The sequence below is a fragment of the Gossypium hirsutum genome, chromosome D08 (assembly GCF_007990345.1).
Source record: "Gossypium hirsutum isolate 1008001.06 chromosome D08, Gossypium_hirsutum_v2.1, whole genome shotgun sequence".
Taxonomy (NCBI): Eukaryota; Viridiplantae; Streptophyta; class Magnoliopsida; order Malvales; family Malvaceae; genus Gossypium; species Gossypium hirsutum.
In genome coordinates this window covers 63,444,271-63,456,841 of record NC_053444.1, presented here as the reverse complement: position 1 = coordinate 63,456,841, position 12,571 = coordinate 63,444,271, and the positions used below count along the sequence as shown (strand labels likewise).

At 36.8% G+C, this 12,571-nt stretch overlaps 1 protein-coding gene across 2 annotated transcripts; it reads left to right on the top strand.

Annotated features, from left to right (window-relative positions):
• Nucleotides 1–1,774: 1,774 nt before the first annotated feature.
• Nucleotides 1,775–3,965, top strand: LOC107962771 (UDP-xylose transporter 1). Of its 2 annotated transcripts, none has more exons than XM_016899281.2 (8): nt 1,775–1,988; nt 2,141–2,261; nt 2,334–2,518; nt 2,619–2,686; nt 2,780–2,912; nt 2,991–3,152; nt 3,259–3,525; nt 3,657–3,965. In XM_016899281.2, the coding sequence occupies exons 2-8, from the start codon at nt 2,141–2,143 to the stop codon at nt 3,741–3,743; spliced, it is 1,023 nt and encodes a 340-aa protein (XP_016754770.2). In that variant the 5' UTR covers nt 1,775–1,988; the 3' UTR covers nt 3,744–3,965. The 2 variants fall into 2 exon arrangements, with proteins under 2 accessions (XP_016754770.2, XP_016754769.2); XM_016899280.2 differs by having other exon boundaries at nt 1,776–1,988; nt 2,136–2,261.
• The last annotated feature ends 8,606 nt before the right edge of the window (nt 3,966–12,571 follow it).

Below are 12,571 nucleotides of genomic sequence, written 5' to 3'. Positions count from 1 at the left end.
TAATTGTTGTTATTATTTTATTTTTATTTCTTTTCTCGTTATTTTATTATTTCTTTTATTATTTTCCACATTTTCTTGTCATGTTTATTTGTCCTTTTTAATCATGCATTTTCTATTTTTATTTTAATTTACCTTATTTATTATTATGTTATTATAGTATTCCTTTATTTACTTATTATTTATCATTCTAATATTATATTATTATATTAAATCATTATCACTATACCATACATTAAATTTAGACATATTTGCCCATTTTGTATTGTCCCCGAATAAACTAAACATACATCACTTTAAACATCATATTAAATTTTTTACTCGATGCGTAAAAAGGAGTATTTGAAAACTAAGGCAACGTTCTTATTTAGAGATTCGAGAAATCAGCCCTAACTTACGGGGTTTGATTTTCTCTTTGAACCTAAATAACTGAACATCCTCTTAAAACTAAAAACACATGAGATTTAAACAATAATTGAATAAGGAGAAGTTTTATTTTCGAGAATTCGAAATGTCGTGACCTAACTTACGGGACATGACTTTTTTCGTTATCTCAAAATAAGAAGGCTTCTTATATAAGTTTTGATTTAATTAAATGATTTAAATAAAAAAAATGCAAAGAGGGATCATATTTGAATCTTCGAATTTTTATTTTTCGACACTAAAGACATCAAGTAATCAATTAGGTACCAATTTTGGGCGCAACAAGGGTGCTAATCCTTCCTCGTTCGTAACCTACTCCTGAACCCATTTTTTGGATTTTTGTAGACACAAAAATATTGTTTTAATAAATCAAATCTCTTATTAAAATGATCAAATTACGAGGTGACCCGATCACACCTTTTAAAAGTGATTAGTGGTGACTCCCATTTTCGTTTTTTAAATTCGATAGTAAAGATTAGAGGAAGCCAAGGAAAGGTTTTTTTTTTTGGTTCTCACCAAACTCCAATTGGATGACAAACCCTTTTAACTTGCATTGGCAGGTACCTAATTTTTCATATAAGAAAATGTTCATCTTACCTTCCTGCCTTGTGGGCTAAGTTTCATTCTCATATTTATCTCCCTTAAATGCTTAAGAATTCAGATTTACAAGACCCCATTTGACTGTGACACTGTTCTTAACCACCAAATTTGAATGCTTAAAACATGACAGAAATCAATCCACCATTCCTAAATTATATATTTTGGTATAAATTTTAAAATTATATATGAACTTTAGTTTAATATACAATTTTATATATGCAATTTTAATTTGATCCAATTCTCACAAATTATTACCACAATTATTGATAAAGCATCATTTTAAGTTTGTATATTGCATACACAGATAATTACACTTATCTAATATAAAAATAATTTGATGTATTTATTTCTTTGAATGTGTATAATTGAATCAAAATAAAAATTCTATGTATATGTTTGAACCACAATCAAAATTTCATATGTATAATTACATCAAATAAAAATTCATATATATAACTATGTATCGAATTTGTTACGTACTTAAATTTAACAAAAAATAGTTTTAAAGGGTATATTTAACATTTACATTTAGGTGTAAAATTTACCATTTTTTTTGTTTTACTGGATTTTGCTTATTAACCTTATTAGAGTTATCACCTTATACTGATTTTTTTTTATCTTATTTTAATTTCTTTTAGAAATTTTGACTGTTACTCATTGCTTAAATAAATCCTTACCTTCCTCCTTCTGGAAGAACTAAAAACAAATACACGTAGTACTTAAAACTATAACAGCGTGAAACACCAACCTCCCTAGCAATCTAACATAAAAAGCCTACATTCTCAAACAAGCCACAAATAATCTCTCTCTTGTTCTTTTTTTCCTCCAAAGCTCAATTTTCTCCTGCACTCTCACTGTTGAATTTCCCGGTGGTGGCTTGTTGTAACTTGACTTGCTTTCTGTTGTTTTTATGGAGTTTTAGCAACCCTCTGTCAAATAACCTTGTCAATTTATATATTCTTTCAAAGGTATCTCTCTTTGTTCATTCTTTTGAATCTTTTTCCATTTTCTGCATAGTTATCCATTTATTGCAAGCCAGAAAAAGGTTGATAAATATCTTATAAGAGTGCAACATTAAAAACCTCTGCAACACATGTTTGTTTGTTTTGTTTCAGCAAAGATGGGAGAAATGTCAAGCTTCCAATTGGGAGTTATAGGGGCCCTGTTTCTTTCTGTTGCATCATCTGTCTCTATTGTCATATGCAACAAAGCTTTGATGAGCAATCTTGGCTTCCCCTTTGGTAACTTTTTTTTTTTTTTTTGCCTTTATTTGAAATAGAAAATTTTCAGTATTCATTTATCCTTGGGTGCAGCTATCACACTCACTAGTTGGCATCTCATGGTAACATTTTGCACCCTTCATGCTGCCCAAAGATTCAATCTGTTTGAGAATAAATCAATTGACATTAAGACTGTGATGCTTTTTGGCATCCTCAATGGTGTTTCTATTGGATTTCTTAACTTGAGCCTTGGATTTAACTCCATTGGTTTCTATCAGGTGAACTCCATTTTTTGTTGTTGTTGCAAACATTATAATCTGACTCCTTCATCAAAATCAATATACCCCTTATTCTTTGTGGTGATGACTCTTTTGACAGATGACCAAACTTGCAATTATACCATTCACTGTATTATTGGAAACTGTCTTCCTCAAAAAGCAATTCAGGTTTTTTCTTAATTGAAGCCATTAAACTTGTGAATACTTCGAGCACTTTTGAGATTCAAAGCTGATCGTAACTCTTTGTTTTACTGTGTGCAGTCAAAAGATAAAGCTATCCCTCTTCCTTTTGCTTGTTGGAGTTGGCATTGCCTCCATTACTGATCTCCAACTCAATTTTGTTGGGACAATCCTTTCTCTCCTTGCCATTGCAACCACCTGTGTTGGCCAAATTGTATCCTTTTACTCTCAAGCTTAAGTTTCTTGAAAATGATCACTAAAATGTTTTATTTCTTAACTTTGATTAATATAGCTGACAAACACCATACAAAAGAGGCTCAATGTGTCTTCAACCCAGCTGCTGTACCAGTCAGCTCCATTTCAAGCGGCTATTCTTTTTGTGTCAGGCCCTTTGGTAGATCAGTTCCTCACCAAGCAAAATGTGTTTGCTTACAAATATTCCCCTATAGTCCTGGTAAAAGAACCAAATCCCTCCCTTTCCTTAGCATATCAATAAAACAGATATCATGAATGATATTTCAGATAACTAATTGCTTTTTTTTTGGAACATTGATTTGCAGGCATTTATCATACTCTCATGTATTATTTCTGTATCTGTCAACTTTAGTACGTTTCTGGTTATTGGAAAAACATCCCCAGTTACATATCAAGTACTTGGTCACCTCAAGACTTGCCTGGTTCTTGCCTTCGGCTATACACTGCTGCATGACCCTTTTACAGACAGGAACATCCTTGGAATCCTGATAGCCATTTTTGGCATGGGTTTATATTCATATTTTTGCACCCAAGAGAACAAAAAGAAACAAGCTGATCCATTGGAGTGTCAGGTATAAATATACGTATGTCATAGAGAAATCATCAAACAGAATGCTCATAGATATCTATGCCTTTCTTTTCTTGTCTTTATATCTTTCGAGAAAGGGTTGTTGACAATTTCTTTATATGTATTGTTTTACAGATGAAAGATAAGGAAGACAAACCATTTCTGGCTCACGAGAAAGAAGGCCATGAAGTTAAAAGTTCAGACAAGAATTCCATTGTCTAAAGCAAAACAGGATTTTGTTATAAAGATTTTGTCTATTAAGTTAAGGTGTTGTTTCAAACGTTTTGTACCTTCCAGCACAAATGACTTTGATTCTTTAAATAAACTGAAACGATACTGGTTTGTAGCTGTTCTAAAAAGTTGTTTCACTTTAGTAGCAGTTGTTTCGATAGTTCAGTAATGCAAATTTTACTAGTAAAAGCACAATAAGATCAAAATTGCTTATGTAATTCGCATATAATACTATGTCCACACAGCTTTTTTCAAACAAATAATTCTCCAAATAATTTCTCACTACCAGTAATTTAAGCTTAATTTAGCTGACACTCACAAAAAATAGTTGTAGACAAGTGAGAAACCAGAAAATTTGGGGCCAAAATTAAATTGTAATTTATAATACCCTATATCTTTATAATTTTTAAAATATTAAATCAATTTTTTATCATTTTTAGGAAGGCTAAAGCAAATTTTATTTTTACTAATTTAAAATTTTAAAGTTTCTAAAATACCTAAATAGACAATTTTCCATTTTAAAGGGACCGGGCCCTACCAGCCCCTAGCTACGCTCCTACTCTCAAACACTCAAAGCATAGTTGGTACTTGTTCTAAACGCTACAGCAAGGACCTGTGCTAGATTAAACTTAGAATTGTCGATACTAGATGCTGATGCACTAGAAGGCTCGCCAATAATGTTACATTTTCTAATATTATTGTTGCTTCACTGCATGAAAAGTGAAACGTATACGTCTTAGGTTTTCATCTTTCAACCAAACCAAAGATGAGAGACGAAACGAAAGTAAAATTCTCAACTTGATTAGAGTTATAGAAATCGACTATTTTCAAGCAAATTAATTTCCATATTACTACTAAAGAGAATAATATTGAAGGTAAAAGTGAATTATTTCCATTGAAGGTATAAGTGAATATTATTGAAGGTAATAGCATCGGCAATAGCACGATATTCTGCTTCAGTGGAGGAACGAGAAACAGAATGTTGTTTCTTTGAAGACCAAGAAATAGGAATAGAGTCGAGATAGACAACATAACCAATTGTAGATGTGTGATCCATAGGGTTGCCAGCCCATTCAGAGTCAGAGTAGGCAATTAAATGACGATCAGGCTCACCGGAAACACGGAGTCCAAAGGTAGCAGTATGATGAAGATATCGTAGAAGGCGTTTGAGAGCTACCCAATGAGACATGGTAAGTTGGTGCATGGCTTGAGAAAGTCGACCGACAGCAAAGGCAATGTCCGGCCGAGTAAAAGCCAGATAGTGTAAATTGCCAATGATGTGACTATAAAGAGAGCCATCAATAGAAGCATCTTCAAAGAAAGTTTCGGAAATAACAGAGGATGTCATTTGTTGAAGTCAGCTCCCATGTAGCAGCAAAGGTGGCCATGCAAGGAACGTGCTTCAACAGCAAAATTGGTGCAGCAAGCTGAAGCTATCCATTTAGTTTCCTTAATTGAATGTTTTGTATTTAGTTAGGATCAAACTTAGTTGGTAGCTGCATTTTGATGTAATTAGGTGTTGAATGACAAGTTTAGGTAGAAGCTTTTTGTTTTTCAATCAAGTTTACCAAGTTACTAGGCAATTTAGTGGTGTTAGGTATGTTATTAGGTGATTACTTGTTTGTTTTACTTGTTGACTGATATATGTAATGGCTTAATGCCTTGTTGATTTTGTCAATGAAAGATATCAGCTCATTTTTCATTCAATCTTCTTCTCTCTTTTTCTGTTTTTCATTTGCTAGTTTCATCTTTCTGTTTTCTGCTTCCGAGCTTGCTTCTTCACCAAGGCTCGAGGCTTACTACTCAAGCAAGACTAGAAACAGCTTGTTGCTGCCTCTTGCACCAACAATTGGTATCGAGAGCTCTTGTCTTAGTGGACCTGTTGCTTCAAAACAAGGAACTTGATGGCTTCTTCAGGATTTTCACCAGCAGCCCCACTAGTCTTCAATGGAGAAGGCTTTCACATATGGCTGGTCAAGATGAAGACTTACCTACAGGCCTTCGATCTGTGGGAAGTTGTCAACACAGATACTGAGCCAGCACCACTGAGGGCTAATCCCACAGTAGCTCAGATTAGGCAACATGCTGATGAGAGGACCAAAAGGCACAAAGCCATGTCCTGCATCCAGAACTGTGTGTCAGATGTCATCTTCACCAGAATCATGGCCTGTGAGACTCCAAAACAGGCCTGGGATAAGCTTAAGGAGGAGTTTCAAGGCACTGAGGGAACAAGGCAACATCAGCTGTTAAACTTGAGAAGGGATTTCGAGAATTTGAAGATGAAGGAAGAAGAAACAGTGAAGCAGTACTCAGATAGAATTATGGCAGTGGTTAACAGCATAAGGCTCCTAGGTGAGCACTTTGATGAGGCAAGAATTGTGGAGAAAGTCCTCTCCACTTTGCCTGAGAGATATGAGGCCAATATATCCTCCCTAGAGGACTCAAGAGACCTTGCTAGCATCTCTTTGACTGAGTTAATCAACACCTTCTATGCTTAGGAACAAAGGAGAGCTAGCAGAGCTGAAGATCACCAAGAAGGTGCATTTCAAGCCAAGGCCAGAGAAACCTCGAGCACTAATGCTCAAAGAGGCAAAAAGCCTTGGAAAAACAGGCCTAAGCCTGATGCTGCAAGAAGCAATGACCAGCCTTGCAGACATTGCAAGAAGCCTGGCCATCCAGAAGACAGATGCTGGTTTAGGCCAGATGCAGTATGCCAACACTGCAAGAAGAAGGGCCATGTTGAAAGGGTCTGCAAAAACAGAAGTAAGCCAAGGCAGAATCAATTTCAGCAGTCAAAGGTTGAAGCTCGAGTAGCTGAGGACAGTAGTGACCAAGAAGAACAGGTCTTTGCTGTTTCCTGTGTAGCTTCTGAGAAGAAATGCTCCAAAGGCTGGTTGCTGGACAGTGGTTGCACTAACCACATGTCACCAGATGCCTCCTTGTTTAAAACCTTGGACAGAAGTTATAAAACCAAGGTCAAGGTTGGAAATGGTCAGTTTATAAGGGCTGAAGGAAGAGGAGAAGTGCTGATATGTACTCCCACAGGCAACAAGATCATTCCAAATGTGCTGTTGGTACCACAGATTGACAGAAACCTTCTCAGCATAGCTCAACTGCTCGAGAAAGGTTATTCTGTTGTGTTCAAGGATAAACAATGCCACATTACTGATCCAAGTGGATCAAGCCTTATGACAGTCACAATGACTGATAAATGCTTTGAGGTTCACTGGGCAAATGACTCAAACTCAGCATACACAGCCTCTGTTGAAGACTCCAAGCTTTGGCATCAAAGGCTTGGACATGCCAACTTCAGATCAATGGCTCGATTGGCCAAAGAGGGCTTGGCAGAGAACTTCATCAGCTCAGTGGAGCATGATGATGTGTGTGAAGTTTGCCAAATGGGGAAACAGGCAAGACTGCCATTTCCTACAAATTCAGCTTGGAGAGCTACTGAAAGACTGCAGCTGGTGCACTCTGATGTATGTGGCCCGATGAGGACTGAATCACTCAGCAAAAACAGGTATTTCATCCTCTTTATTGATGATCTTACAAGGTTTTGCTGGATTTTCTTTTTAAAACACAAGTCTGAGGTAGCTCAAGTGTTTGTGAAGTTTAAAAATGCTGTAGAAACAGAAACAGGTTGCAAGCTGAAATCGATAAGGACTGACAATGGCACTGAGTACACTTCAGCTCAGTTTCAAGCCATTTGCAATGATGCTGGTATCAAACATCAACTTACAAATGTCTACACACCTCAGCAGAATGGGGTAGCTGAAAGAAAGAATAGAAGTCTGATGGATATGGCCAGATGTCTCCTGTTTGAAAAGAAACTGCCCAAGACCATGTGGGCTGAGGCAGTAAACACTGCTGTTTACCTTCAGAACAGGCTTCCTACCAAAGCTCTTGCATCCGAGACACCCTTCGAGGCTTGGTTCAGTTTCAAGCCTTCCTTGGCACATCTGAAGGTGTTTGGTTGCCTGTGTTATGCACAAATACCAGCAGCAAAGAGAGACAAACTCTCTAAAAGGGCTCAACCAGGTGTTCTAGTAGGCTACAGCTCAGTCAAGAAGGGCTACAGGATTTTGGATCCCTTGACAAACAAAGTCCAGGTGAGCAGAGATGTCATCTTTGATGAAAAAGCCTGCTGGAATTGGGAGAAAAATGAGCCAGAAGCAGTTTCAGAAGACCTAGTGCCTAATCAAGCTGAACTTGAGCAGCTAGGACCTGAAATGGATGTTGATGATGTGCCTGTGAGAGGCACAAGGCCCCTAGAAGATATTTATGAAAGGGCACAGGTTGCAATAGCAGAACCTAGCAGTTTTGAAGAGGCTGAGGCAGATGAAGGTTGGAAACAAGCTATGGTTGATGAAATCAACATGATTGTAAAGAATCAGACATGGGAATTGGTTGAAAAGCCTGCAAACAGAAAGACTATCGGTGTAAAATGGGTCTATCGAGTGAAGCACAATGCGGATGGAAGTTTAAACAAGTTAAAGGCCAGACTAGTTGTAAAGGGCTTCAGTCAAAGGTATGGTCTGGACTACATGGAAACATTTGCTCCAGTAGCCAGACTCGATACAATTAGATTGCTGATTGCAGTTGCTGCTCAGAACCAGTGGACAATCCACCAAATGGATGTCAAGTCTGCATTCCTCAATGGATTCCTAGAAGAGGAGATATACATCGAGCAACCCCCAGGTTTTATAGTGCCTGGTAAGGAACATTTGGTGTATAGGCTAAGAAAGGCCTTGTATGGCCTAAAACAGGCCCTTCGAGCCTGGTATGCTCGAATTGACTCATATTTGGTCAGTTTGGGATTTGAAAGGAGTGCTAGTGAGCCAACACTCTATGTTAAGAGGAATGGAGCTGAAACACAGCTTATTGTATCACTATATGTTGATGATCTTCTAGTGACTGGAGGAGACAAGTTTATGATGGCTGATTTCAAAGCAAGAATGAAGGAAATGTTTGAGATGTCAGACCTGGGATTGATGACATATTTCCTAGGAATGGAAGTCAATCAAGTAGAAGGAGGAATCCTCTTGAAACAAAAGACATTTGCCTTGAAAGTGCTAGTTAAATTCTCAATGGAGAATTGTAAACCAGTGAGCACACCAATGGCTATTGGCATAAAGCTATCGAGCCAGGAGGAACATGAATCTGTCTGTGAAATAGATTACAGAAGCCTTGTTGGGTGTTTATTGTATTTGACAGCAACAAGACCTGACATTCTGTTTGCTGTGAGCATGCTATCAAGGTTCATGCACTGCTGTAATCAGCAACATTACAAGGCTGGGAAAAGGGTGCTAAGATACATCAAAGGTACCTTAAACCATGGAATACAGTTTAGAAAGGCTGAAGAGTTGAAACTGATTGGCTACACTGATAGCGATTGGGCTGGTTCAAAGGATGACATGAAGAGCACTTCTGGCTATGCTTTTACACTTGGCTCAGCTATGATTTGTTGGAGCTCAAGAAAACAAACAATGGTGGCTCAATCGACAGCAGAAGCAGAGTATGTAGCAGCTGCCAATGCTGTTAATCAAGCTATGTGGCTGAGAAAAATTTTGAGCGACTTGAATCTACAGCAGAATGAAGCAACTGTGATACATTGTGACAACAAGTCAGCAGTTGCTATTGCTAAAAATCCTGTCTTCCATGGCAGGACAAAACATTTCAACATCAAACTCCATGTGATAAGAGAAATGGAACAAGCTCGAGAGATCGAGCTAATCCATTGCAGTTCTGAAAATCAGATTACTGATATCTTCACAAAGCCTCTTAGTGTATCAAGATTTCTAAGCCTGAAGAGGGAGCTAGGAGTCTGCTGCATAGAAGCTGAGGAGGAGTGTTGAAGTCAGCTCCCATGTAGCAGCAAAGGTGGCCATGCAAGGAACGTGCTTCAACAGCAAAATTGGTGCAGCAAGCTGAAGCTATCCATTTAGTTTCCTTAATTGAATGTTTTGTATTTAGTTAGGATCAAACTTAGTTGGTAGCTGCATTTTGATGTAATTAGGTGCTGAATGACAAGTTTAGGTAGAAGCTTTTTGTTTTTCAATCAAGTTTACCAAGTTACTAGGCAATTTAGTGGTGTTAGGTATGTTATTAGGTGATTACTTGTTTGTTTTACTTGTTGACTGATATATGTAATGGCTTAATGCCTTGTTGATTTTGTCAATGAAAGATATCAGCTCATTTTTCATTCAATCTTCTTCTCTCTTTTTCTGTTTTTCACTTGCTAGTTTCATCTTTCTGTTTTCTGCTTCCGAGCTTGCTTCTTCACCAAGGCTCGAGGCTTACTACTCAAGCAAGACTAGAAACAGCTTGTTGCTGCCTCTTGCACCAACATCATTGGAGTGGCCAGACCTTTACAGTTTTCCATGTTAACTTCATGTAACAAATCCAAAATATATTTGCATTGACTTAAGAAAAGACCATCAGAATGTGGAAGTACCTCAACACCAAGGAAGTATCGAAGAAAGCCCATGTCCTTTAAAGAAAATATGTTGGAAAGAGCATCAATAATGCATCGAACTCTGTTAGGAATTGTCAACCACAAGTATGTCATCGACATAGATCAATATATAAACAGCGACTTCAAAACGGTGAAGAATAAATAATGAGGAATTTGACTAAGACTTCACAAATCCCAAACGTAAGAAGATAAGTTTTAGCTCATTATACCAAGCATATGGTGCTTATTTCAAGCCATAGATTGCTTTGTTTAACTTGCAAACATGTGTTGGTAAATCAATATTTTCAAAACTGATTAATCAGCCAACCATTTTGCGTAGCAGTTGTCTTGATAAGGCAAACAATAGCAAGTTTAACAATGGGACTGAAAGTACCGTGATAATCTAGTCTACGACAGTATATCCTTTGCCAACAAGGTGGACTTTATACCTTTCAACAGAGCCATCGGGGCTATGTTTGATCCGAAACAACCACTTACAGTCCACCACATTCGTAGATGGATCATATGGAACCAAGTCCCATGTTCAATTGCACACAAGGGTATTAATTTTGGCTTGCATGGCTAAATTCCAGTGGGGGAATTAGCTTAGCATGTTTCTAAGAACGAGGTATTGATGGTCACTAAATTAATTATAAATACGAATAAGACAAGCGCACTTATCGAACAATAGTATAGTTATGATGAGTAGGGAATATCATATCCACGAGGACTACTAGTAATTACTATTTTTCTATTTTTCTACTAGTAATTACTAGTAATTACTATTGTTTTTAATATAAAATTACTAACTAATCTAACTAAGAATGCAACAGAGAATGAAACAGGAAAATAATCGAAAATAACCAATGAGATAGACAATACTCAAGAAAGAATCTACCTAGACTTCATCTATTATTATGAATCTGAATTAAACAATTTATTCACTTTTGTCTGGATCCATAGAAATCCCTAAATTATGTTAATATCTCTTTCGAGAGCAAGAACAACTGACTCTAGGTTGATTAATTGAAATCTCTTTCTAATTAAAACCCCTATTATCACATTAACTCAATCAATTTTATGGATTCCCCTATTAGATTTGACTCTAATCCGGTAGATTTATGTCATCCTACTTCTAGGATTGCATGCAACTCCACTCAATTATGCTAGATCTATTATTAAATAGGGATTTTTACTCCACTGAAATAAGCACATTAAACTTGAATCAATATATTAGAAATATTAAAACAAGAAATAAGCATACATAATTGAGAACAAGAATCAAATATTTATCGCGTAAATCAGAAATCAAATAATAAGATTCATCGTAGGTTTCATCTTCCCTAGGTATCTAGGGAATTTAGTTCGTAATCCTGAATGAAAAAATTTCAAAGTTAGAATAACCACAAGACATAAAGAAACTCAATAAAATTTTGAAGGAAATTAAATGGAGATCTTCAATCTTGAAGGAGATCCGCTTCCGAGTTGATTCTGATGGTGTTCTTCTCGAGTCTTTTCTTCAATCTTCTCTGAGTGCCTCTTTAGGTCTTCTTCTAATTGGTATTTATAGACTTTAGAATGCTCAGAAAGCCTAAAATTTGGGTTTTTTTGCGTATTTAGGAAACAGGGTGCGATATAGACACGGGCTGGCACATGGGCACGTGGCCACACGGGCGTGTGGCCAGCCCATGTGGAAATGCCCAAGCCATGTGGATTCTGGAAACAGCTCTATTTGTTTGATTTTGGCTCGTTTTTCGCTCCTTCTGCTCCCAAATGCTCTCCTAAATATAAAGACATGATTTTAAAGAATTAGGAGCATCAATTTCACTAATTTACATAATTAATCATCCAAAAACGCATCAAGAATAGGATTAAAAATATGTTACTTTTATGGCTTATCAGGTATAGAGTGGGTGGATGTAATGGTGGCTTGGTATTGACGAGGCTTGAGACTATTAGTTTTGGAACGGGTGATCATTGGGTGGTGGTAAGCAATGTTGGAAGTGTAGGAATATACGAATAAGGCGCCATTGCAGTAGTATAAGGAGAAAGTTGAATGAAAGAAATTAGTGGCAGTTGTTGTTTGTGGCGACTTTGGTAAGTGATTAGTTTAGAGGGTGTGGTATTTATGGTGATGGTGGGGTTAATTGTAAAGTAGTAATGGAATTTTGGTGAGTAGAGTCAAAGGGACAAGATAGAGTCTAATATCGATGGATGCGTGGGCAGTTGCATGCGTAGTGGTGGAACATATAAAGAACTTTGAATAGAATCTGGATTGAGATTTTTATTTTGAGTGTTTTGAAATGAGATCGTCTCACAAGATATTATTAATTTTAAGACAAGAAAAGATATTTGTAAAAGGATA

Excerpts from the sequence above, each read along its gene's own strand:
- LOC107962771 (XM_016899281.2), top strand. The coding sequence starts at position 2,141 with ATGGGAGAAATGTCAAGCTTCCAATTGGGAGTTATAGGGGCCCTGTTT. Across the intron at positions 2,262-2,333 it reads CAATCTTGGCTTCCCCTTTG|CTATCACACTCACTAGTTGG; the intron begins GTAACTTTTTTT and ends CCTTGGGTGCAG. Across the intron at positions 2,913-2,990 it reads CCACCTGTGTTGGCCAAATT|CTGACAAACACCATACAAAA; the intron begins GTATCCTTTTAC and ends TGATTAATATAG.